Genomic DNA, 24,924 nt, shown 5'->3' with positions numbered 1-24,924 from the left:
AAATGCAATTTTTAAAAAAAAAAATGTAGGAAACAATACTGTACCTCTTTCCTTCCCATTCAGCAATCTCTCCTCCTCCTCCCGACTGTCATCTGCTCAGAGGAGACAGTAAAAAGTGACATTATTGTAGAAAAATGTGAAGACTTGGTTTTAAAAATCTAATTTCTTGTCCATGTTTAACAGCTTTGCACACAAAACTACTACAAAAGGAGTGCGTTTCTGTTTGTGTGAACCTGAGTGAAGCTCTTTGACCAACGAGGACACAGTGTTGGTGATGGAGTCGGCTGCAACCAGGAGATCGTTTCTCAGGTTTCTCCTCGGGCCTGGAGCAAAGAAAACAATTATTTTACCCAGCACTTGTATTTACAGTAATTAGACAGTTTTGTTGTTCCCTGATTATTTGTGCTGTTTCTCTGTCTCACTGTGGCAGCAGCATAAAATCTGGTGTGAATGAAAAGAGCTGTTTAAATGATGAAGCAAAAGAATAAAAAGGGGCTGAAATGCGAGCAGAGCAGACGTGTGAAAAAGCACTTTGAGGCCAGTTTGTGATTTGTGATGCTGGTGTGCTTAAATACAAGAGATTTAAATGTTTTACTCCAATTTTTAGATAATAAGGAACCTGTTAAGCTAATTTTCGTCTTTACACTTTTATTCTTAGTCTCACTACAACAGCTTTGCATAATTCACAGCTCAAAATAATCCTTATTTATCTTATGCTCAGTTAATTTCTTCTGAAAATTAACTGACTTATAGTTTTCCATAATTACTGAATAAAGTGCAAACTGTGTGTGGCATTGTGACGGCAAAGTGCGTGTATTTATTTGATGAATGAGAAAACGTATAAAATGCCTTTATTGAGGATTCTGACTTGCTGCCGAGTCTCTTTCACACTGCTGGATTTGCAGCAGTCAGGACACAGAACATACACCAAGAATGCCTGATCAATCAGTCAAACCAATTTAAGTTTGATCTGCCGACAAATGGAATTTCTACGTCCTACATCCATATGCGGGGCAGATCCCTTCTCATTATAGAGAAGGACACAAAGACAGATGATGCAAAACAAAAAAGTAAGTCACTTTTGGTTGTTGAAAGGTTAGAAAAGATTTGACGAGGACAAACAGGCAGACTGAACTATTTATGCACAAAGAGCTGAGTAGGAACAACCTCAATGAGATAACAAGACACAGGTGAAGACAATTAGTGGAACACAGACAGGAAGCAAAGCTAACACAGGACTCGAGAGAAAGCAAACCTCCAAAGTAACAGAATACAGATGTAAATCCTAACACAAACACCAACAGAGGATCAGGAAAGACTAATTCTTATAAAAAAATACCAAAACTAAACAATACTAGAGACAAAATTGTCAGGGCTCTGTGTGCGGGCAGGAGGAGATGACTTGTCGAGACAAAAACCTCAGCTTTCTTGCTGGCAAAGAACAAAAGCATAAACTGAACAATGAAAGCTGAGACCGGAAACACACAGGCAAATCTGAGGGTACGACGCGACGCTGAACATTGGAGGACACACACACTGGCTGTGTCCCATTTCAGGGTCTGCACACTTGAAGTACGCATTTTAAGTGCGATTACGTCACCGCCACGCGACGACAGCTGTCCCAATTCGAAGTGTACTTCGCCGTCGATTTCCCCAAATATCAAGCGTGGTCCGGTGCACGCTTCGTGGTCACATATACCCCACAACTCATAGCGCGGCGGTGGGTGTGGATAATTTTGCCGCAAAATACGGCAGAAGGGAGCGGTCGAAGAGTGAACTGTCAAAAGTAAGTACTGAATATGACGTCACTTATTTATGTGCGAATGTTTAATAACGAAGAACATTAAAACATTACTGTTGGCCACATGTCGGCAAAGTTATGTGACATTAGCGATGTTTGTACTTTCCGCGTTAACTTGGTTTTAAAGCCTTTATTTTCAAATATACGCCGTTCAATAGTCGACCTTAATCTTACAGAGAATGTGATGATTTTGTGGATAATTAAAGTAAGTCATATATCCACAAACACAACAAGTTGAAAGTCAGTGATGCTGCTCGGTTTGCAGTCCTGAATATCACGGCACAAGCAGGATTCACTGCACTGTTAATGTTAGCTATGTTATATTGCTGCCTCTGTTCGGTGGTGTCGAGCCAAACGGACTTTAACGTGTGTTTGAACGAGCTGACGGTTCACTCATTAAGCTGAAAGAAAGATGCTTTAATCACAGGAGTCACACATGTGTCCACTGTACCATCTGGGAACTCTTCTTGTTTAGCACTCGTAATAACACAAACACTAAATCCTCCTTCTCTTGTGCTGTTTTGTAGCAGTGTAAACACCTGAGACTGTCACCTGTCTGTCATGCACTCTCTCTCTTTTTCTTTCTCTCTGATTGTGTAATAAAAGTATGAACATGTATTTATAAGTTACGCTTGTGTTTGAATCCTGCAGCTTATCACACATTTGATTTCGATGTGTCACAACTGCAAGTGTCCAGAGTGAGGACAGACTGAGGGACCCACTGCTGCACATCATCTGTGAGGCTTTGCACCCCTGATGATCCACCAGGACAAACTCAGCAGTGTGTGAGGAAGAGGAGGAGGAAGAGCCAGCAGCAGCTGACAGATGGAGAGAATAGACAGACTGTTCCCTGTTTGTGAAGGACTGCTAGAAAAGTTTAACATAACTAATTGTCTGTCCTGAATCAGTCTTATTAGGTAATGTTCAAATAATTTTATCATTCCAGTGTTTTCAGTGTGGGAGAAAGTACTCAGGGCCTTCAAGTTACACACTATGAAAGGAAGAAACAAGTTTAATATTCAGAAACCTAAAGTATGTATCAGCAGCAGAATGGAGCTAAAAATAAATGTTTGTTTCAGTTCTCTGAAGCTCTGAGTATTTTGGATTAGTAGCAGTGCTGTGTTTGTTGCATCATATTGCTGTAATTGTTTATATGCTTTATATATTCTGAGGTAAGTTGATCTATAGTGTTACATCATATTCTATAAGGATGTTATGTGTTTGTAGACTTTCTGCCCATTTTGACCCATTTAGCAGAAGGCAGCCTGCTTAAGGCTCTGATATCTATTCTGTATGACTTAAAGCAGTTATGACATGGTCTGATTTTCTCACCCAATAAAGGAATATTAAATATATCAGTCTACTCTTCATTCTATCAGAAACAGTTATCACAGCTCGTACATTTTCTTTTTACACATATATGTAAGCATTCAGACAGATTTAGTAATGCCAACATATTAAAAGAACAATATTTGCCTCTTATATATAATACATCTATATATACACTGTCAAAGATACTTTAAGTGAAGATTTAAAGTGATAGGAAATATAAATAACTGCAACTTGAATCTTTACTGAAGGCTCAGTATTTAACAGAGTTCAAGTTCACTGCTGTAATAACTAATAATGATTAATATAATTACTATAATATTGTCCATATTATAGTATTACACATTAACAAAGTGAGATGATTTTAGTCTCATGAACAACATTAAGTAATTGTTATTTACCAACTAATCTTAAAATGACTGCTCAGTACAGAAATGAAGCCCAACAATCATGTTTTACAGTCCTGTGGTCTCCGCCTCAGATACTCAGCTAATCAAAGTGATGTCATGACAAAAATGAACTAACAAAAAAACATTTTTTTCCCCTTCATTTCACACAAAGCTGTATGAAACGTTTCTCGCGATTAGTATCATGGTTGCTAGGCAACCTGAACAGCGCGACGACGGGTAGACCGTCCCATTTCACAAGCTTCTCACTTCCGCACTTCTCGTACTTATAGTATGCACTGTACGTAGTGCGCGTAGTGCGCGTACTTCAAGCGTGCGGTCTCTTAATTGGGACACAGCGTATAAATACACATGAAGGAATGACGAACAGGTGGGAACACAGCCGGGAGAAATTTTACCTAACGAGACAGAGGAAGTGAAACTAGAAACACTGACATAAGACATAAACCTTCAAAATAAAACGGGAAACAATTCACAAAGACGCAGACTTGACACTGAACTAAACCTATACTAAACACCAGGGCACAAGAAGAAAACCTAAGAACTAAACCCTTAACCAGAATAAACTGAAACATAGATTTATAATAATGATCAACAAAGCACAACAAGGGAATCAGAATATAACCCACAATACAAAATCAAACCGAAACATAAGAACTCCAAATGCTGGGTCAAAATGACCCAGAACTTGTTTGCTACACTGATCTCAGAGAACTGATATTTCTCAGTTTTTTATTAGCTGCAAATAAAAGTATTTCCAGAGGAGAAACTATATAAACCATTAAATGATAATTAACTTAAAAAAGCATATGTGCATCTAATCTTGCGGTGCTTGCATGCATGCCACATGAATCCCATAAATCTGTAGGAAGTGCTGCCATATTAAGGAGATCCCCTGTGATGTCATACAGATGCACAGGTTGGAAAAAAACTGTCTGAGATTGGGTTTTTACAACTGAGGCCTCAGGTTTTGGGTCACAGGGACCACTTGCATATATGCTGATCATTTCATATCTCTGGCTACCCCTATTATGAGCATCCATCAGTGTAACGGGTTATATATGACAGAAAACAAGGAAACGCGTAATAGCTCCATTTTAAACATCAGTTTAAGAATTTATTTCTGTCAAGTGGTTTATATTAGAAGGTTTTACAGTGAACTGTTAATCAGGTAAGACTAATCCAAAACACAGCCTGGAAACTACTGTATGTTTGTGCCTGTAGCTGACAAGAAGTTCAATAAATAAATGTGGTAAACACAGCTGCCATTACGACGTAACAATCCTGACGAGCATTAAAACTGGCAATATTTTTTTTAAGCGTGAGGGATCCATTTCCATGTCGTGCCTTTAGAAAAGAAGCTAAGCAGAGTATGTTCTCAAGCATGCACTACTTCATATGAGTCAGTCTTAACTGGGAATTTGTAGAGCTGCTCAGACATGCAGTTAAACCACATGCAAGGCTTTTCGGCCCAGACCAAAATCCTAGCAGAAGCTTCCCTCAAACAGCTGAAAAAAGTGTTTTTAGACCTGAAAATGCTTCACTCAAAACATCAGACCCACTGTACTTTGTCTCAGCTGTCTAACTAAACAAAAACTCCTTCAAACATAAGCCTTTAATATCAAAGAAGGCAAACTACAGGTTTGCTAAGGTTGCCATGTGGGAGAGAAATGAGTCCTACCTTGAGCAAAAGCCTCTTGTACATCACCTCCCACCCCAGCGAGGGAGTCCTGAGGAGGATACGTGTGTGTCTGGGAGGGTACAGCACCTACAGAGCGGACGGCTGACGGGCTCGGCCGAGAGGGAGAGGAGTGAGAAGAGCCGGCTGCCTGCGCCTACAAGATGAGAGGCGTTATCAGAGCTGGTTAATGTTACTTCGAGAAGGTTTTAGATTACAAGATCACACCTTTTGCATTTTGCTTGAATATACGTCCAGTGTGTATAGTTTGGATAACAATTAATTACTAGAACCAGCTGACATGGCTTGGGCATCTGAACAGGATGCCTCCAGGCACCTCCTAGGTGACCTGCTCTGACTTAAGCTTGATTTAGACTTCTGCGGTAAATCTACGTTCAAACCAGAAACCAGTTTTAACCCTACATCACAACCTTCCACTTGACTGGAGTCATCACAAACACACTCACTCTAACGTCACTGTGTTTAGCATGTTAGCATGTTGCCTGTGCAAGTGCTTGCAAAGAGTCATGAGTCACCTTAGCGGCTGCTGCTTCTGGTGTGATTGTATTTTGCACTTTACCATGACGCTCTGGGCCTTTTTATGTGCTGAAAATAAAAGTAATGTCCAAATCGCCGCTCATCCGCTCATGAACTGAAGTCAGCTGATTGTTGTGAAAATATGCAGGAAAAGGGAGTGTTTGGTTTCTTTTCTGTCCACATCTCGTAAAGAGGTTTTCAATCTTTGCTCACCACCTGCCCTACTTTCCGTGATTTTTTTCCTCTTCCCCGAAATTACTTTAAAGTTTAAACACTGGGTTGTTGTGTCGGAAGCATCGTGACAGGGATTGCCAGAAAAATAACTGCAGTGATGCACATGGAGAGCGCTCTGAAGGCGCGATCAGCCACATTTAAATCATGTGCAGGCCTGTTTTTGCAACTTTTTGATTGCATGTGATATTTCAGGTGACTAATAAGGACTGAATCCCACAGTTTCTTCAGTGTTTCCAACAAAAGGGTATGGACTTACTGCCTGTCGCTGTTCCTCATCCTACAGGGACCACAACATGGGCAGCCGGAAAACAAAGAGGGCGGAAAAGAAGAATGGAAAACAAGAGGTCAGACACAATGAGAGCCAGAAAAGTCAGAGAGGAAGAAACATCAGAGGGGAAAATGAGGCTTGTTACTGCAAGGACAGAAAGGAGGAGGTGTGAGGAGCAAGGGAGGCTTTGCCCTCTAGTGTGAGAAAATACAAACTGCTGGAGATTTTAAATCAGAGAGTGTGTGTGTGTGTGTGTCACCTTGAGCAGCTTCATCAGTCCTTCCAGCTGCACCATCAGCTCCCTCCTGCTCTCCTGCAGCGACGACATCCTCTGCTCCAGTTCGTCTTTCCTCTGTCTGGAACACACACACACACACACACACACACACACACACACACACACACACACACACACACACACACACACACACACACACACACACACACACACACACACACACACACACACACACACACACATTACAAAGGCTTGCTGGAGACAGGAGCTGGAGTAAAAATAGATTTAAGTCCCAAAATGTGGAGAAGATCAGAAATGCAACATGGAAGAAAAACAAGAGATTAGATTCACAGTCCTGAAGTGCTAAAACAATCTGCAGAAATTCACAGAAGCATCTGTGTGATGAGGTTAATAAATAGATGAATAAGAGAGGAGAGATGTTATTGAAGAGCATGTAGGAGAGTCTTTCCAGGAGAAAATCAGCTAGATTACGTGAACTTTTAGTCAGAAATCCTCAATGTTTTGTAAGATGGCAGGGAGAGAAACACCAAGTCTGTTTGAGGACTTCAAATTAAGATGAATATATGCACAAAAGTGCACTCAAAAAACTGATAAAATGTTCTGCAGCAGCAGGGCTTTCTGGAAACAAAGCTTTAACAGCAGGCATAGAGTTTAACATTCACAATCTTTTCCCACCAAACAGTATGCGGTCTGGATGAGACATTAAAGCGAGAGAAGAGCTCGTCTTTCTTTCCTGGCTTCCCTTCACGTGGCAAGATAAATGAGTAAATAAACAAATGAAAACAAGAGTCTGACTCATTCGGTAAATAGAGTTTTGTTTTATTGTTATCCCAGAGTAACGCTTTACCCGCAAGCTAGCCAACAAGTTTGCCAACAACCTCAGAAATGCCACTTTATCTATACTATTTAAGATATAGCTTAGCAGTTTTCTCCAGTAACAATATCTAGCTCTGAGTCTGTAGCGGAAACATGAAAGAGATTACCAAGACAGTAATATTACTGATTACAGGCTTGTTAAGACATGAAGATGGGTACCAAATTAACTCTAATTGGACATAGCCGGTGTGGTCAACCATTTATTCATTAACTCCTGTCTTGCAGAGCATTTTCACCGCTGCCATTATGAACAAGGGGCGGTTGTGACTGAACCGGAGGACCCTGCGACAGTCTAAAGCGTGCCCTACCTTACCCTCCTTTTTGACTTTTGACTAACGGATACCATAATTTACAGAATGATCACTACGGTGCATTCAGTAAGACTGGAATCTAGTGACTCATAAAACCAGACCAAGGGCAAGAGGGAAAATTGCTGGCAGATTCACTTTGCACTGGGTGATATTTTCTTTTTTTTTTTTAACCCTAATCTCATCCTGTAACAGCTGGAATAGCCTCCAGCTCCCTGTGACCCGAACTGGAAAAAAGATTACGAAAGAAGATGGCCAATTTTTCAGAATTCTCCATCAGAAAGAATGCAGGTTTTCAGTAAGAGGAAACACTAGAAAAAGCACTATGTTAACTTCACTGCAAGACTACCTCATACTATTTTAAATTTGGAGAGATTTTACCTCATTTGGTCTCATGGCCACCAGGAGGAAGTAGAAAACTCCAGACAAACAGAAACAAAATAGAAAAGATGGGCTCTTATGTGCTGAATCTGAAAAATGTTTACTCTAGTGCCGCCATGTGGCTGTTTTATCAGGTATGTAAGCGTGAAAACTGGAATAAAAACTAAAAATCTAATATAACAGCTGTGTTTCACACTTTAAAATATACACTTTTAAAATATTCGACCGTGGTTCAGGGGGTTGGGAAACTCATCTTGTAACCGGAAGGTTGCTGGTTCAATCCCCCGCTCTGTCTGTCTCGGTCGTTGTGTCCTTGGACACTTCACCTATTGCCTACTGGTGTTGGCCGGAGGGGCCGATGGCGCGATATGGCAGCCTCGCTTCTGTCAGTCTGCCCCAGGGCAGCTGTGGCTACAACTGTAGCTTGCCTCCACCAGTGTGTGAATGTGAGAGTGAATGAATAATGGAATTGTAAGGTTCACGAAAAGCGCTACATCTATATGCAATCCATTATTATTATTACATATTTAAATTTCCATAACATGCTGGAAAAAATGCCTGACTAACATCTCTCAGGGCAGAAATGTTATTGTTTACGTCAAAGCCAGGCAGTTTCCATCACTTTCAAGTTCCTCTCCTCTTCTTGAAGGACTTGTTTTTACTGAAAACCGCAATAAGTGCGTTGGAAGGGATTCCTTCTTTATGGCAGATGGTATCGACAGATGGTGGAATTCACAAAAACACCAAAGAACTCTCCCTCTGCGCCGCAGAGCAACACGGCAAGTTTTCCCGCCAATTCTGACCGCGGCGGTGTGGCAAAATCCGGAAACTATAGCACAGCGAGCGAAAGAGCGATTGTTTGTGAAACATATTTTCTGTGGGTGTGACTCACAAAGTTAAAAGATGTACATTTTAACTATTATATGTATATTTTCTGTACAGAGACAGCAGGTCTCAGAGGAACTGTGTTTACCTGAGCAGACGGAGCTCGGCCAGCAGAGTCGGGTTGGTGCTGCCCTTCTCCGGGCTGGGCTGGCACGCTGCGTCATGCTCTGCACGGAGACGTTTGATCTCTGCCAAGATCTCTCTGGGAAATGAAAATCACACTGGTCAGCTGAAGCCTGATACCACAGTATTTTAGGAATGAACAGCCTGTAAATAAGCGGGGCAAGTTGGCGAACTTCAGCAGGCTTTAGAGCAGTGGTTCTTAACCTGGGTTCGATCGAACCCTAGGGGTTCAGTGAGTCGGTCTCAGGGGTTCGGCAGAGCCTCCACCATGACATGCACGGCTCATTTTGTGCACCAATAAAAAACATATCTATGTCTTGAATTTGAAAAAAATCATATTTTATTTTTCACTAACGAGGGGTTCAGTGAATGCGCATATGAAACTGGTGGGGTTCGGTACCTCCAACAAGGTTAAGAACCACTGCTTTAGAGGAATCTTTTTTTGGAATGATGCACAAGTTTAATTTAGAGAGTAAAAAACAAACAAGCTAACAGCCAGACCATGGATATTCACACAAACAGTGCTTTTATTGTGAAAGAACAAGCTGTAAAAACTGATCATGCCCCCTTATAAGTAATTACTTGGTAACGGTTAATCAAATTTTACGACCACAAACCATTCAGCTTCTTTCTGTCACTTTTTATTGATTTCGCTCTCATATATTAACCTTATATCTTTAAATAATTACATCTTTTTTTTATTTGTATATTTTATGAGACCTTAAGCTCGAAAGTCCCCCCCCCCCCCCAAAGTTAAATTCTCCACCTCGCTCCTGTTCACATATTTCTACCTGTTTTTAGACTCCAGCTGAGCAATGAGCTCCCTCTTCTGTTTGTTCGCGTCAAAGTTGATGCTCCGCGTCGGGATCACCTAAAACACAAGCAAACGGTTGATGGGTTTCATGTACAAACCAGAACAAGATCCCCGTGTAGTCGGAGCATATGCATGCATATGCAGTATTAAAGTTAAAGGCTTAGAGGAGATGTGTTCGACTCACTCCTGTGCCTTCGGTCTCTGCCAGTCGTGTGGTGTAGCGAGCGATCAGTTTGTGCTCGTCGTCTTGCCTGCTGGGGCTGTCAACACTGAAGCACAGAAAATCTCTAAATTACTGAGTCTAGTGTAAAACTGTATTTAAACCAGCAAAGAGCATGACGCATGAATTTAATGCAGATAAATATGATCACTTTTAAGTTTTCAGAAATAATCCATTTAAGTACATAAATGTGGTAAAATCTGTGTCTCTCTCTGCATCTCTTTATCTCTCAGAAAATACTTTTAGGAAAACACCTCTTTTCCCCATCTGTGTAAGAATGAAATGCTCTGAACACAGACAGGAAAAAAACTACAGAGTTTGTAACTAAGCATGGCTCAGAGGATGAGGACACCCAATTTTTCAGTAAGCATTGGAGGAAGCACAATTAACGGGGCAAATTTTTAACTAATAAGTATCACCAGTAAACAGTAATATCACCAGTAAACGTCCCCAGGTGATTACTTACACCAAGACTGTACATCCTGATGTGGGGACATTTTGGCTTTTTAGCACCATATACTTCATTCTGCTCTATAAAGTGTTTTATACTTTGTTAAACAAGCATTTTATTGGTTGTACTGTAAAATAAACCTAGTGTCCGCATATGAGGACCTTTTTTAATTAACTGCTTTCTGCTGGGTTAAATTAAGATAGCTCCCAGATCAGGTTTTATATTATAGTTTGCTGATGCATTATATCATTAAACAAGCATATATTTGCATAACAGTACATAAAGTTGCTTTTTCTGCCTGTGGTGTCTCACCTTATTTTGTAAACATGTAAAAGCAATTTAATATTTTTCATAACACTGTTAGCAGGTTAATGTATGAATGAGCACTCAACACTTAACCATTTGCATTCCTAATTCTGTGTGTGGTGTGTGTGTGTGTGTGTGTGTGTGTGTGTGTGTGTGTGTGTGTGTGTGTGTGTGTGTGTGTGTGTGTCTCAGATTATTTATTTTAAAGCAGGCAATGTTTTTCTTGTGTTAAAAAAATTCCTCAGAGCTAAAACAGAAGACTACAGGAAAAATGAAGCTTTTGCTCCTTCTGGTTTCTGAATTTAAAAAATAAATGAATTACTTCATAATTTTATTTGGTCTCTATTTTATAATGCAAGAGTCGCACTTCCAAGACTGTCCTTTAACGGCAATATTAGGCCAATATTAAACACTTCTGCATTATTCCTGATTCTCCTAGATAATATTCTATATTTTGAATTGACCCCATCTCTGAACTGAGGCCCGATATCTATTTTATTTAGCCCACACTCCTGGTTTAATTAGTGCTTCCCACCTGTTAGGATTAGTACTAGTGCTTGTTTTTGTACTTTGTTAATGTTTTATAACAATGACTTATTGCATTATTGTGAAGCACTTTGGTCTGCCTTTGGTTTTAAATGTGCTATATAAATAAAATTGTATTGTATTGATATTTTAAAAATGTATCTGTGTGTTGTTTCCAATGTAAGGCAGTCATAACTGTAATTTTCTTGTATTGCAGTATTATAAAAAAAAAAAAAAATCCCAAACAGGATTTTATTGTAGATTCGAAAACTGTTTAAAGTTATTACAAAACCTGGGCAAATGGAAATCATCATTATTACAGGAAAACAAACTAAATTAAAAGCTAAGAAGTAACACAATAATTTAAAAGGATATTCTGTAGCTGCAGATTTCTCTCTTCATAAGAACTATAGCAAACTACAGCATTTCACTTGGCTTCAGCTAAACTGTGCAGCACGGTGCCCTCCTCCTTACTGCCTCCCTGACTCCTTTACGTAACCACCCCTCCCTCCCTTCTCACCGCGGGCTGCCCTGGAGGCGATTCACATACGCAGCGATCAGAGCGTGCTCCTCGTTCATTCGCTGAGCCGCTGCCAAGCTGGACGGACACAAAACAGACGCAGAGTAATCAGCCAGCATCCGATAACAGTCTGTCTTACAGAAATTACATCAGTTTAACTTCAAGTCAACACAAAATCTCTCTTAATAAATGTGCATATGAGTAAAAAGAAAAAAATATTTCTTATTAGTTCATTTTTGGTCCATAAAATGCTAAAAGAAGTTCAGAAGAACCCAACGCACCAGAGTTTAAAGTGAGCCTTTTTTGCTTTTTCTTATGTTCTGTCACATTATTCCAGTGCTGGATGCTCATATTAAACATGACTAATAATCATGAGGTCAGTGTATGTACAAGCCAGACATTCAGCCACCAGACAGCTTGAAAAGCTTCGTTTCACACAGTTTTTTTAACTACTGTAGCAGCTAGATAGCGTAGTGGTAAGACTACACACCTCTGGAGTTCGATTCCCACCCGGTATCCAGTAAGAGTCCTGGCTAGACCCCCCATCAGCCCTGGAGTTGCGCGGCTATGTCTGCAGCCTGTCCGCAGTTCAGAACACGAGCATTTCACTGCATGTTCACAATATGTTGCACTGTGTATGTGACAAATAAAGTTTGTATTTATTTATTTATACTGGCTATGTACGATGTCACGGAGGGGATAGCCCTAATTTGGAGGCTCACCTTCATGTATACAAACCCGAAGAGGGTGGAGAAGCTAGCATTGCTAAATCTGCACAAACTTTTCCCAGCTGTTTTTTTTTTAAAATAGCTTTGCATCCTTTATAAGTTGAGTTACCACTGTCCACTGTGTGATTGGTTTACGGTGTTCTCTCTCCCTTGTGTTTTGATCGATTCTTCCTTATTTGTGATAAGTTTTGTAAGCAATTTCTGTATTATAAAAATTTATTTTGACTGGAGCAGTTTTGTGTAAAGAACGAAAATAAGGAGCTGCAAACGAGCATTAAAAACGATTTAATCATCTTTCCATCCATCTTTTTCCACTTATCCAATTCAGGGTTGTTGCGAGGCCGAGAGCCTATTCTTACTCTTACAGGATGAGAGACTTTTAAATACACAATTTTTTCATTACTTGCAAAATAATAACGGTCTAAAATCTTACAAGCTATGTAGTGGAGTACGTGTTTTGCCTTTTAGACATACGCCTGTATGGTGGTGTCAGAGATGGCTGCTGTCAGCTTGCAGGAAACTTCACAAGAAATGTAATAAATGTAAAAATAATGGAAAACTAAACTTTTCTTTTAACTTGCACTTAATTCAACAGCTCTTTCACAGTGTCAGATCACAGACACTGCAGCCTCCTTCACCTCTCCACCTGCTTCCTACTCTCACTAACCTATGACAGCATCGTTTTACTGGCGTTGAGTTGGGCTGAATCTCGTATTAGTTTTTATTCACCCACCACGAGCCCTTAAATCGTTGTGAGGAGTTCGCATCTATTTTTAACTGCGTGCAAGTGAAGCGCTCATGCTATCGAGCCCTGTGTCACCAGTATAGACCCTCTGCTGTGTATCCACGCAGCTAAAAACAGCCTCTTTATTTCTGTTAACTCATATGATTCCTTTAATCTGAAATTACTAATAGAACAACCTAGTAAGCTTTCACTTCACCCAGTTTGCCTCACACTTCAACTCGGAGCTGTGATTTATTGAAACAGCAGCTGGCCAACCAACTTGCCTGACACAGTGGTTAAGGTCTTTATTTGCCTTGAATATTAGAGAAATATTAGTTTAAACAGAAAAAAGAAATGAAGCCACAAGATTGCACACTTCTAATCAGCTCTAATGTCAGTCTTTACCTTTTTGAGGACTCGCGAGCTGATGAAGACAGCAGCATGGCTTCACTGGTGTTCCCAACGGGTCTCGATGGTCTGAACAGACAAACACAAACATGTGTTAGAGGCTTATTATCAACAGAGTTAACACGGAGGAAGGATAGCGACGTTAAATCATTAAACTGCCGAAGCCTGCCTATCAGAAAGCACGCATTCTTACGCTCCCATTCACACAGTCACACACTCTCACATGCTTTTGAGTGCATTCATGCAACAGTGAACTGTAAAAGGTCTGAGCAAACACAGACAGGCCAAAGATCAAACGAGGGAGAGAGAAAAGAAAGTAAGAGAGGGAAGTGGAGTGAGGGCACATCCAGAGGAACATTTTAAAAAGACTATGAATAATCACATTTTTAAGTCTGAAATTGAAACGGCATTTAAAAAAAAAAGCATACTCACACCCGCGCTAAATTCAGCCTGTGTGTGCTGGCCTGAGTATGAGCCTAACGCCTGCAGGTCTGTGACGACCTGGTCGGCTTCAGTGTGGAAAATTAAACAATGCCGATACGCCACAGGGGGCGGAGCAACCGAAGCGTTTGGATATACAGAGGCGGGACTTTTGCTTGATTTATGTTATCTGAGTTTTCTAGGTAATGTAAAATTTTGTAGTTCGAATAGTTAGCTTTTAAGCTGTAGATGTTTCACTTCCTATTGTGAAAGTGTTTAAATGTTTAACTGTTAAACATTAACATCACGGCTACAAGAAAGCTTAATCTTTTTTGTTCCATTTAATGCGAGGCGGCCTCATAGTGAATATTCCTCCGTAGCTTCAGTGACTTTAGAGGCACAAAGAGACAATAGTATCTGTACAGCCCAGCAGGCATTTAACTTGGGCACAAAAAATGAGCAAATCAAGGCTTTTTTGGAAATAAATTCAATGCAAAAATCAAACAATCTTCTTTTTAAGCAATATGAACATTTTACACACTACAGAGGTCTATTTTACAGGGTAGATACACATGAATTCAATAATATGCAATCGAGTAATATTAGCGTTAGTCATACAGTCATCATTTTTTTTAGCTTTATTCACACAGATCTCCTGTAAGCCTATTATGTCAAATCTAGAATAAGTTTTAGAAATAGTTTAAAGGTCGTTAACGTTACCATCACACAGTTTGACTGGCACCAGGTTCAATACTTACAGTCCAAAATCATAACCAAACTATACAGGCACATCAATTAGATTGATTAGTAGTGAAGGGCTCTCAATATGGAAGCTCAAAAGCGCCAAAATAAACAAATGAATTGAAAATGTTAAACATACATGTATAGATTGGTTAACTGACACTTTTAATTTGCTTCTAAATTTACTAGATTTTGTATTAATTTTTGTATTTCTTTATTCCCATGGTTTAAATTTTCATTTTATTTAGTAACTTTATTTTCTATTAACATTTTTCCAACAATTTCTCTATTTTCTTTTTGTTTTTTACTGTTCAACAACAGCAAAAAACTAATAAAAGTAAAAGTATTAATAACAACAACAATACTCATGAGAAGTCAAGCATCATTTCAACAGACACGTCAACCATACATTACAACACTGTAAATCAATTATCCCATTTTCACCATCGTTTGAAGTCTTATGCAAAAAAACAAAGCTAAACAAAAAAAACCCTTATCATTAAAAGCTCCAAAAGGGTCAGATTAACAGAAATGTTTCCACTTTTTTGTAAAAATCAAGGGATTTATTTCGGACCAGGTAACTCCAGTGGGATGCGTTCCAATATCATCCTGTGCTATCTGAGTTTTACGAGAATAGTGCATTTTTCTTTGTGCAAAAATCAGAAGATTAAACCGCTTTCTGAGGTATTTGTTTCACATGCATGTATTTGGCAGACCAATGAGAAGTGACACCATGTAAAGATCAATTGCGGTTCCTAAGATGTTCCTAATTAAAAAAAAAAAAACAGACTGATAAAAGGTGGTGTGTATGACTGACAGCATTTATTTTTTCTCCTGCATTTATGTAAAGCATGTAACAAGGTTAAGTTTACTTAACATATAGCTTTTTAGTGTGCTAATCTAAAATAATAAGGTTAGTACTGTCATACAGGCCAGTAAATGAATCAATTCATACAAAAGCAAATAAATATAGAAGCATATTATTATTACTTTTTTAAATACCTTGATATTTTTGTTGGCAAGTGTAATGAAACTTATATACTTTGTCAGTTTTAGGCCTCCATACCTTGAAACTATCACTGTATGTTAAATTAACATCCTAATGAGGTGAACTGAGTGACAGGATAATTGGCACCAAAGGGGACATAATAGAATAGAATAGAATAGAAGCTGAATCCTTTTGTGCCTCACTGAGTAAGACCGCACTGATCTGACAGGAATAACCTGCATTATTAAAAAGCGGTTGTTGAAAATTTCAGTAACATTTAGCTTTTTGATATTTAGTGTAATAAATGTGTGAGTGCTGGGAGGACATATCATACACTATGTTGGCGAGGTTAAGGGTCCTCTCGGGTTCTTCTGGGTAAATTGGGTGTGGCGGCTCCCTAGACGACACGCAGCCCAGAGTCCTGCTCAGGGCTCGACCGATCTTTGTCGCCGGTGACTTCTACACACAAAAACAAACACACAAGCATCAGTTAATGAACCCACACTGCATGAGTGCAGTAGATGTGTGAAGCCTGTTTTAAAGAATCAACTTTAGCACTTATCGAAAACAGAGATACCTGCTAATTACTGCTAACTAAACTGCAGCACAAACGTAGTGAACAGACTGCTGCCCTTTAGCTAATCACTCACTTGTATATATGTACTCCCAGTTTCCCTTTGTTCACTGCCAGATCACTTTCTATTCTTTCCATTTAAGGCTTCTAGTGATTTCCATTGTTGTTGATCCTTCTCATGTTTCTTGTTATTATCTGTTGTGTTCACTTGTTATCTTCTCGTGTATTGCCTTGTGTACTGGTTTTGAGTTTCTGTAGTCTCCCAGGATTTGTGTATTTCCTGTCTATGATCTCTGCTTGTCTGGGTTAAAGATCTGGCTTTACGGGCATTTATTCTGACTCTCCGTGTCCTGCTTTTGGGTCCTTCTCTGTCAGCCCTTACACCACTTTGGTGTAATTTCTAGACCACCACAGTGCAGCTGTGCAACTTATTTGACAGATAATTTAATGAATCTCAAGGGCTTTACTGTACATGTGCTTATGTGCATATTTAACCCTTCAAAGGCCCTTTTTTAACCTGAAAATGCACTGACACTTAACTCCTGAGCACAAATCTTAAAATCAGGTATCTGTTTTCCCATGAACCACATTCAGGTTGCTGCTGTTGGGTGTCTTTGTTAAAAAGAAAGAAAAGGACATATACTGAGAATAAAAATGAAGCACAAAGCCCAGTCCTACAGAAAATCACATGTAAATATATGTAAAGCCTGAGCTACAATGAGTATATAATGTTACATGATGACAGGCAGGAGCTGCACTAGTTAGAGGCTTTAGACCTAAAACTGAAACATTAACAAGAAAAATTATGCCAAAGACTTACTGATGAATAATTCAACAACTATATCTCCTTCTATTAATACATAATTTCTTCATTATAAACATTTATTCCTTCAGGCTAGAGAAACTTTTATTTAAATTATCCGATTCACTTCAAATAAATACATCATGCTTGAGTATGAAGCTATAAATATTTGGGTATGTATACACCTGCATTTAGCTACTGACCCTTTGCCCACAATTATCAAGGTGTGTTTACAATGTGTGCTTTTATTTTTGAAACCAATTACATTTCCCAGGAGGCTATGTGACTGGTTCAGGTTGTTTTATACCAAAATGAGGGTAGAGCGAGTACGGCTAGAACAGGGGAACAGTTTTAACACCTCAAATAAATAAATAAAAAATTTTCTCTGCACATGTGTACAAGCATCATCTTTGATTTTGAGAAATTCATAGCAGGTGAAGTGTGCACCTGAATGTTTCTTTCAAATTGAATAGATCCTTGTGTTTGTATCACTGAACTTAGAGCCTGGCAACTCCATATTCAAATTCCTTTTTCCACAAACCCTCTAACTACGTCTCCAAACTGCTCAACCTGAGCTGTCCCTCCGCTGTACTCATTTTCAATCGCGGTCACTCCAAATGAAAACCTGAACATCTTCAGCTCTGCTTCTTTATCAGTGCCACCATCTCCAAACCCTACATCGGATCAAGTCTCACTACCACCTTGTAAACCTTTCCTTTTCTTTTCGCTGCGATTCTTCTGTCACAAATCAGCTCTGACGCTCATGTTTTTACCCAGCCTGCACCTTTTCCTTCACCTCTCTTATGCACTGTCCATTTCTTTAGATGTTTGACCCCAGGTATTTAAACTCATCAACTTTCACTATTTCTACTAATTGCACGTTCACCTTTGCACCTGTCTCGCTCTCATTCACACATATTTCATTCCTCTTCTCTCCAAAGCATACCTCCACCTCTCCACCTGCTTCCTACTCTCACTACAGGTTGAAATGTTGTCTGCAAACATCATAGCCTGCAAACAACAAAGGGCTCAGAGTCGATAGCCAATGTAGTCCACTCCCACCCTGAACCCATCTGTCCCTCCGGTCTCGGTGTCCTCATCCATGTCCTGCATCACCCTCATACCTCTCTGGCACTCCCGACTTCCTCACGTAGTACCATTTATTAACAATTTACATATTTAATAAATAATTGACAGGACACTGAGTGGTTGCGATATGTCAATTATGATACACGATGGATTCAAGCTCCAAAGAATACCAATGCACTAACGGACGCCACAATTACATTTGCGTCCACTGTGAATTTTAATGTTGTAAAATGCTATTGTTATGTAGATGTAGCCTCCAGTGTTATTATGTTGTTGTGGCAGGGGTGTGGTCTTTGGCTCTGCTGCAGTGGAGGGGTGGTACGGTAATCTCATAGGGTGGTGCCGGGAGGTTGGAGGGGACAGGTGAGAGGGATTGCAACTAATGAGCTCTCCCCCTTTTTAGCGTCTGGAGCCGGGAAGGAGTGCTGTGTGTGGTGTGGGAAGGCACTGGAAAGCTGGCTTCCCGGTCGAACACAAGGTGTCGAAGTAGTGGAAGACACTGTTTTTCAAAATAAAGGTGCTACGACTGACACTCAAACACTGTGTGGGTCCTGATCATTTCACAGTTGTTTTAAATATTTCTCAAGAGGGAAAAAAACATAAATATAATGAAATACAATAATTTTGTATTTGTAGTCATTTGCAACTATTTTACAAATGATCTGTTTTTTGTTTTTTTTTAACTGTTGCTCAATAAATGAAATTATTCACTGAAATTAAATATTTTTGCTAAATGTTTTTCAGCCAACTGTGGAAAACATAAAGTACTTATAGGCATTACTTATTATTACTTTTACAGTGCGCAAGAAAAGGAAACATCACATGAATTCTAACTTGTTTTCATTCATTAGCTTTTGTGCGGTAATGGAAAGAAGTAAAAAAAAAGTGTCCCAGTTGTACTACAAATGAGTCCAGATGCGCCTCCGCACAGCGAGAGCCCCCTGCTGTGATGGATGAGTAACCGCTCTGTGACTCACCCAGGAAGAGTGCTCCTTCATCTGATGCTTGTTGCTGTGCGAGCCGCTGGTGTTGCCACGCCAGAAGCAGTTCTGGCAGAGCTGGTAACTGCGGCAACGGAGGCAGCGATAGCGGAAGCCCGTCATGCCGTTGCTCCGACAGTAAGAGCACGAGACGGGATGATAGACTGAGAGAGGGGAACAAAAAAAGCATTGGACATTGAGAAAGAGAGAGCACACTGTACAGTGGTTTTTATTTCCATATAATCAGTTATTACCACAATAAAATCCATTTTACATCCAAGACCTGACTTTACAAAGAGTGCACAATATCTAAAGGCACGATAAAAACATAAGGGATGACAAAGGGTTCTTTGCACAGTGGAGTGGAGCACAGTGTTTTTCTGTTCCCATGCACTGATGTGAATCACCAGCCAAATCTGTGGCTAATTAACTTTCTGGATACAGAACATTGATTGGCACTAACAAAATTACCCTTTTTTTAAAACAAAAATACTGTTTCCACTTGAGGCAGGTAGCAGCACTTTTTAGCACAATTCTATTTTTAATTTGTAAAAACATCTGAGGAGAGATTGGGGTGAAACAGGTGACACATTTAGCATAATTCTATATATTTCCCCTCCAGTATTTAGCTTAGTTTGTTCACACCGTCAGGCAAAAGGTGAAACACGATGTAAACACAATGACTCAAAAGGTTTGAATGAATTCTGATAAAACTGTGAGTTGAGTGGAGTCGTGTTAGGAATCCATTAGATTTCGTCTTACAACCACCAAACAAAAAACCCTTATAGCTTAGAAGCTATGGTTCTTACAAATGTAGCGTTTATGGTCAACATATAGAAAGTAGCATATAAAGATTTGACCTCTTGTTCAAAGTCAGTCGATTGATTTAAAGGTTAAAATGATAATAATGCTATACGGAGCTATTTAAACCTTTTTGACAACATGTATTGTACTTTAAGAGGCTTGTAGTGCAGTAAAAGTACAGTACATATAGGGATTGATATATGGAGATTCTAAATATTAGGTTACTTTGGACCTCTAACCTCTTCTTCAGGGTCAAATAAGGTCAAATTCCATGAAATGTATTTTTTAAATTATGCTTAAAAGTTGCCTACCTTTATTTATATTGGCACCATGTGTGAGATGACATACTGGTTTAAGTGGGACTCAAAATACCCCATTATCATTTGCATCTAAATATTATGTCACATATGACCTCTGACCTCACTTTTGCATTTCTGTAAAAGTTTCTTTCAAAATGACCTCAAAACATTGTGTAATCATTATGTTTTTAAAGGAAGTAATATAAAGAGAAAGAGAATAATGTGCCTAGTTAGTTAAAAATATGCAGCAGAATAATATTATATAATAAGCTCAAGTTCTTCATTTGCAGTTACTTACAAATCAGTGCCTATTATCTATTACCTATTCCGACATATTACATATATAATAAAAATAAACGTGTCATTCCACCATTATCTGACTTTTACTGCACAACAAACCTCTTAACGTATGTTTAAAAAGAGAAAATAAAATAAATATATGTCAAATGTAATATTGTTCTGTTAAATGTAAATATTGCCTTGGTGGAGGGTTATTTGCAAGTAAATTTCTGCTAATAAACCAGGTCTGCTGTTAGAAAGTTTGCATTATATCAACAGTGTCTGTACCATGCTCCACATTGGCCAGGCGGTGCATCAGAGGCAGCCAAATGAGACACTGAGGAGGGTCGGCCACGATGTCCAGGAACATGTTGAGCATCACTCTCTTCTACAAAATAAGAGCAGGACTGTTTATGAGCACAGAACCAACACAGAGGCTGTTTCGCCTTCAACCAGTTAAAATGAGTGTGAGTGTGTGTGTGTGTTTACCTGTTGGGGGAAGCAGGAGCGTGCTAAGGTTTGTGTGTAGCCAAAGGAAGGCCCTTCATATACGGCAGTGGGCAGCTTGAGAGCCTCCCTCAGAAATTGATCAAACTTGGATAGTACCAATACACCGTTGGAGTCAGATACCTGAGAAAACACATCTACACACACGCGCGTGCACACAACCACACAAAAAATGAAGAAGGCAGCTTAAAATACTACATGTCCAAACCCCAGTAGCTCCCTTAACCTTGACTTTAACCAGTAAGTGTGGCAGATTAAACCAGTGAGTGTCATAAAAGCCAGACTCTCTCAGCTGAGTTTTTGTTTAACTTTGGAGCTTTTTAATTTAATCTTAAATCTAATTTAATTTTTAAAGCATTTTTGAGACTTCAAAACTTCTTGAGTACAGGTGCACATGATATTTTCAGGGTTTTTTTTTCCTTTTTTCTATTGCCCACTCCATGTAACATGGACAATTTTCATAGTGTGAAGGTAAAATTGGTCATGGCTTCATTAAATTTACTAAAGTTCTTTAAAAAATAAAATCAGCTGAGTTTGATTAGGTTAGCAGGTACATTTTTGGAAATTTGACTGACCCTAACGCAAGTGAAGGTAAATAAGCATAAGCAAACAGCAGCACTGATATTTCTCATCCACCAGGTGGCGCATATGCAACATATAAACAGAATAAAAGATTTCCTGTAAAAAACAAATATAACTACAGGTAAATTGTACCAAAGCTTGTACTAAAATGCTTTAGGCCACATCGAGGATATGCTTTTTACAACTTAATAAAGTTTTCTGAAAGCTTAGTGAACCATCCACTTAGCAAAAACAAGTGCAATCACCAGTCTGTGCACTCACAATACAAAGATGTGCATCTGCATGAATTAACCACCTTACTTTGATGTGTTGTGACAGACCACAGGTAACACCTTTGTCAGTGATCCAGATCTCCAAGTTGGATAAAATGAACATTTTGGACAACCACTCTTATCATGCAATACTTGTTGGCGCAAACTGATGCAGTTTTTTTTTTTTTTTTCATTTTAAGAAACCTTCCCCAACCCCTGTTTTAGGATTTCATCATAATATAAAAAAACTCCAATTTATAAACAAAAAAAGTATTGTGTTCCACTTTAACATGACTGTGTGCACCACAGCCTGAAGAAAACCTAGATAGAATTCATTATTTCAATCAGCAATCAGGTCGACCTCTCACAGTGAACATCATTTGCTACAATGACAGTTTGCAGCTGGAAATAAGATTAAAATGATCCAAATCATTCAGAAAGTAAATGTGCAGGGGATCGACTTTATATACTCTGCTGTTCCTCTTTTTTTAATCTTTGAATTCAGGTGTTTTCAGTCCCACTGCTGTAAGTGTATTAAAAAAAAAAGAGCTCATTAAATTTGAGCATGGTACTATAATAGGATGCCACTGTTGTAACAAACCTGTTTTTAATCCCTCCTCAAAGTGGCATCCTTGCAAAGTGAAAATGTTTAAGATCCACAGCACCTCAGTTATAAAGTGTCAAACCACTTGTGGTTTATGGTGCATAAAAGTAACCAAGGCTCTCCCGACTCTGCAGAGCTCCAAACCCCCTCTGTCATTAACATCAGCACAGAAACTGTGCACCAGGAGCTTCATGGTATGGGTCACCATGGCCAAACACACAGTTCCACTGTACAAACTGGCAGATTAAACCACAATAAGTGATCAGGTTTATGCAGAGCAGATGTACCCTTTATCCATCAATATCACATCTGTGTTCGTCTCATATTGCTCTGCCTCTTTTTCTCTCAGTCTCTATTTTACAGGGTTTTTTAAAAATTTTTGTATAGTTTGAATTTTTATTTGTTCACTTGTTTTAATATGTCAGTGACTTCCCCCCACGGTTTTCTAGGTTTTCATGTCATGGGCTGTACAAAAGAAACTGAGTTGACTCATATGTAGCACATGGCAGAAAATAGCAAGCACACTGAGTGACGTTCACGCTACTATAAATACTGTGGTTTAAGCAAACACACATGTGCTCCTCACACACCAAACTATTACTGCAGATTGGGGTAATAATTATGATAATGATTCGTGTCTGTTGTGATGTATCGACTGGTACTCACAGCGGAGTTTATCCACCAGCTTCCCTCCACACAGAGTGGCCAGCATCGCCTTTACAGAGAAAACTGTCAGACGGCTGTCCGGCTCACTGCGGCACAAACAAAAGCATGTGTGATGACGTTTGTGAAACTATGACAAAGACACACTCATTTAAAGGCAACAACAGGATGTGGAGGGCCACATCTCACTGTTGCCACTTCCTAATCATTACCACTCGATGGCAGCCAGTAAGAACTCGACCAGCAGGATGGTGCTCTGCTGCGGGTTGATGGTGTGTGTGGTGGGCAGGCGTTTGCTGAGCTGGTTGAACAGAGAGGACACGAGGTTCTCCAGTCTGGTCACAGAGATGCCAGCGTTCAGCTCTACTGCGTTTAGACCAGCATCCCGCACCGCTTCGATCACATTGTAAATGTCAATGAGATGCACTGGAAGAAGAGGAAGGAAGTCAAAGTATTTAAATTATTTTTAACTTTAAGAATTTTATCGTTTGATAGGTGTTGAAAGATGTGCAATGCTTCACTATTTACAATAAAAACTCATGCACTCATTTTATTATTATAATAATATGTCACAATGTAAAAATTTTCCCTTTTACGTCAGCCTGAACTGACACATGATCATTTTAATAACGCATCTTTCTGTTGTAAACGAGGCCAGTTCTGACTCACAGTTGCATCTCTTCTGTATAAATCTGAGCTTGCAGGCTGTTCGATATGTTGACAGATAAATGGCATCAAAGTTCTGCTCCCCTGTCGAAGAAGAAACACAGCATCAGTAAATAGCTCTCCTCAGTCTCAGTGCAACTAGTGTGATCTATTTAAGAAGGTATATTTATTTTTAAGGAAGCGTTGACATGGTTGAAGAAACATTTAGGAGTTAAACGAAGGCTCAAACTCGCTCACCGAGCTCCAGGAAAATCCGCCTCTCCTCTGCTTGCGCCGTCGCTGGAGCTCTCCTCCCTCTGTCTCTCTGCCCCCCCTCCTCCATCACCATCCTGCACAATACACACAAAACATCGCAATAAATGCTCAGTACACAACAAGGGTTATAAAGGGTTTAAGTTTTAAACAACATAGAGCTACAAAAACGGGTAACTCACAAGAAAAACAAGATAATTAGCTAAAAGAAAATCTACACGAATAGCTAATGAAGCTTGTTTCTGCTACTGAAAAAAGAAAAAAAAAACAAACACATTTTGCCATCTGCAAGTCAAAATTTCAACTTGACAACTCCAAATTAATTACCCAATTTTTAGTTATTTTCCCTGAAGCTTTATTTTACCTTGAAGTAAATTTGAGTAAAAACTGATTTAATATTCTGAAATTTTGACAGACTGCAAAGAAAATATTTCTTTTCAGTGGACTTCTGGCCAGGTGTTTCTGCTATTCATGCCCTGGAGAATTTCAAATAAATAATCTGACAATATATCTTAATATATGGTAAAGACCCAGAAGTTTGTGCAACTATTGAGCTTATTAATAGCCCGTCAATAATACACAGATATCTGTGTCAGTGTAATGCACCTGTACATGTTTAACATACATGTTTAACATATACA

At 39.3% G+C, this 24,924-nt stretch overlaps 1 protein-coding gene across 12 annotated transcripts in view; it reads right to left on the bottom strand.

Moving 5' to 3' along the window:
* The window catches only part of dtnba (dystrobrevin, beta a), a 46,024-nt gene that overhangs the window by 6,989 nt on the left and 14,111 nt on the right, over positions 1–24,924 (bottom strand). For 11 of the 12 annotated variants that reach the window (XM_087851982.1, XM_087851981.1, XM_087851984.1 and 8 more), the window contains 18 exons: positions 24,269–24,360; positions 24,035–24,115; positions 23,578–23,791; positions 23,369–23,454; positions 21,248–21,402; positions 21,047–21,146; positions 19,374–19,540; positions 16,266–16,390; positions 13,780–13,851; positions 11,923–12,000; positions 10,085–10,169; positions 9,878–9,957; positions 9,052–9,165; positions 6,514–6,610; positions 6,243–6,263; positions 5,219–5,372; positions 234–323; positions 45–92 (listed from right to left, as the gene is read on the bottom strand). In XM_087851982.1, the coding sequence (XP_087708108.1) occupies positions 45–92; positions 234–323; positions 5,219–5,372; positions 6,243–6,263; positions 6,514–6,610; positions 9,052–9,165; positions 9,878–9,957; positions 10,085–10,169; positions 11,923–12,000; positions 13,780–13,851; positions 16,266–16,390; positions 19,374–19,540; positions 21,047–21,146; positions 21,248–21,402; positions 23,369–23,454; positions 23,578–23,791; positions 24,035–24,115; positions 24,269–24,359 (1,858 nt within the window). In that variant the 5' untranslated portion in view covers position 24,360. The remainder of the gene's footprint in view (positions 1–44; positions 93–233; positions 324–5,218; positions 5,373–6,242; positions 6,264–6,513; positions 6,611–9,051; positions 9,166–9,877; positions 9,958–10,084; positions 10,170–11,922; positions 12,001–13,779; positions 13,852–16,265; positions 16,391–19,373; positions 19,541–21,046; positions 21,147–21,247; positions 21,403–23,368; positions 23,455–23,577; positions 23,792–24,034; positions 24,116–24,268; positions 24,361–24,924) is intronic. The other variant, XM_087851985.1, reaches the window with a different exon arrangement.

Source organism: Neolamprologus brichardi, chromosome 15 (assembly GCF_056152115.1).
Source record: "Neolamprologus brichardi isolate AB-2024 chromosome 15, ASM5615211v1, whole genome shotgun sequence".
Lineage (NCBI taxonomy): Eukaryota > Metazoa > Chordata > Actinopteri > Cichliformes > Cichlidae > Neolamprologus > Neolamprologus brichardi.
Note: the sequence above shows the minus strand (reverse complement) of the source record. Positions and strands in the feature narration are given on the sequence as shown.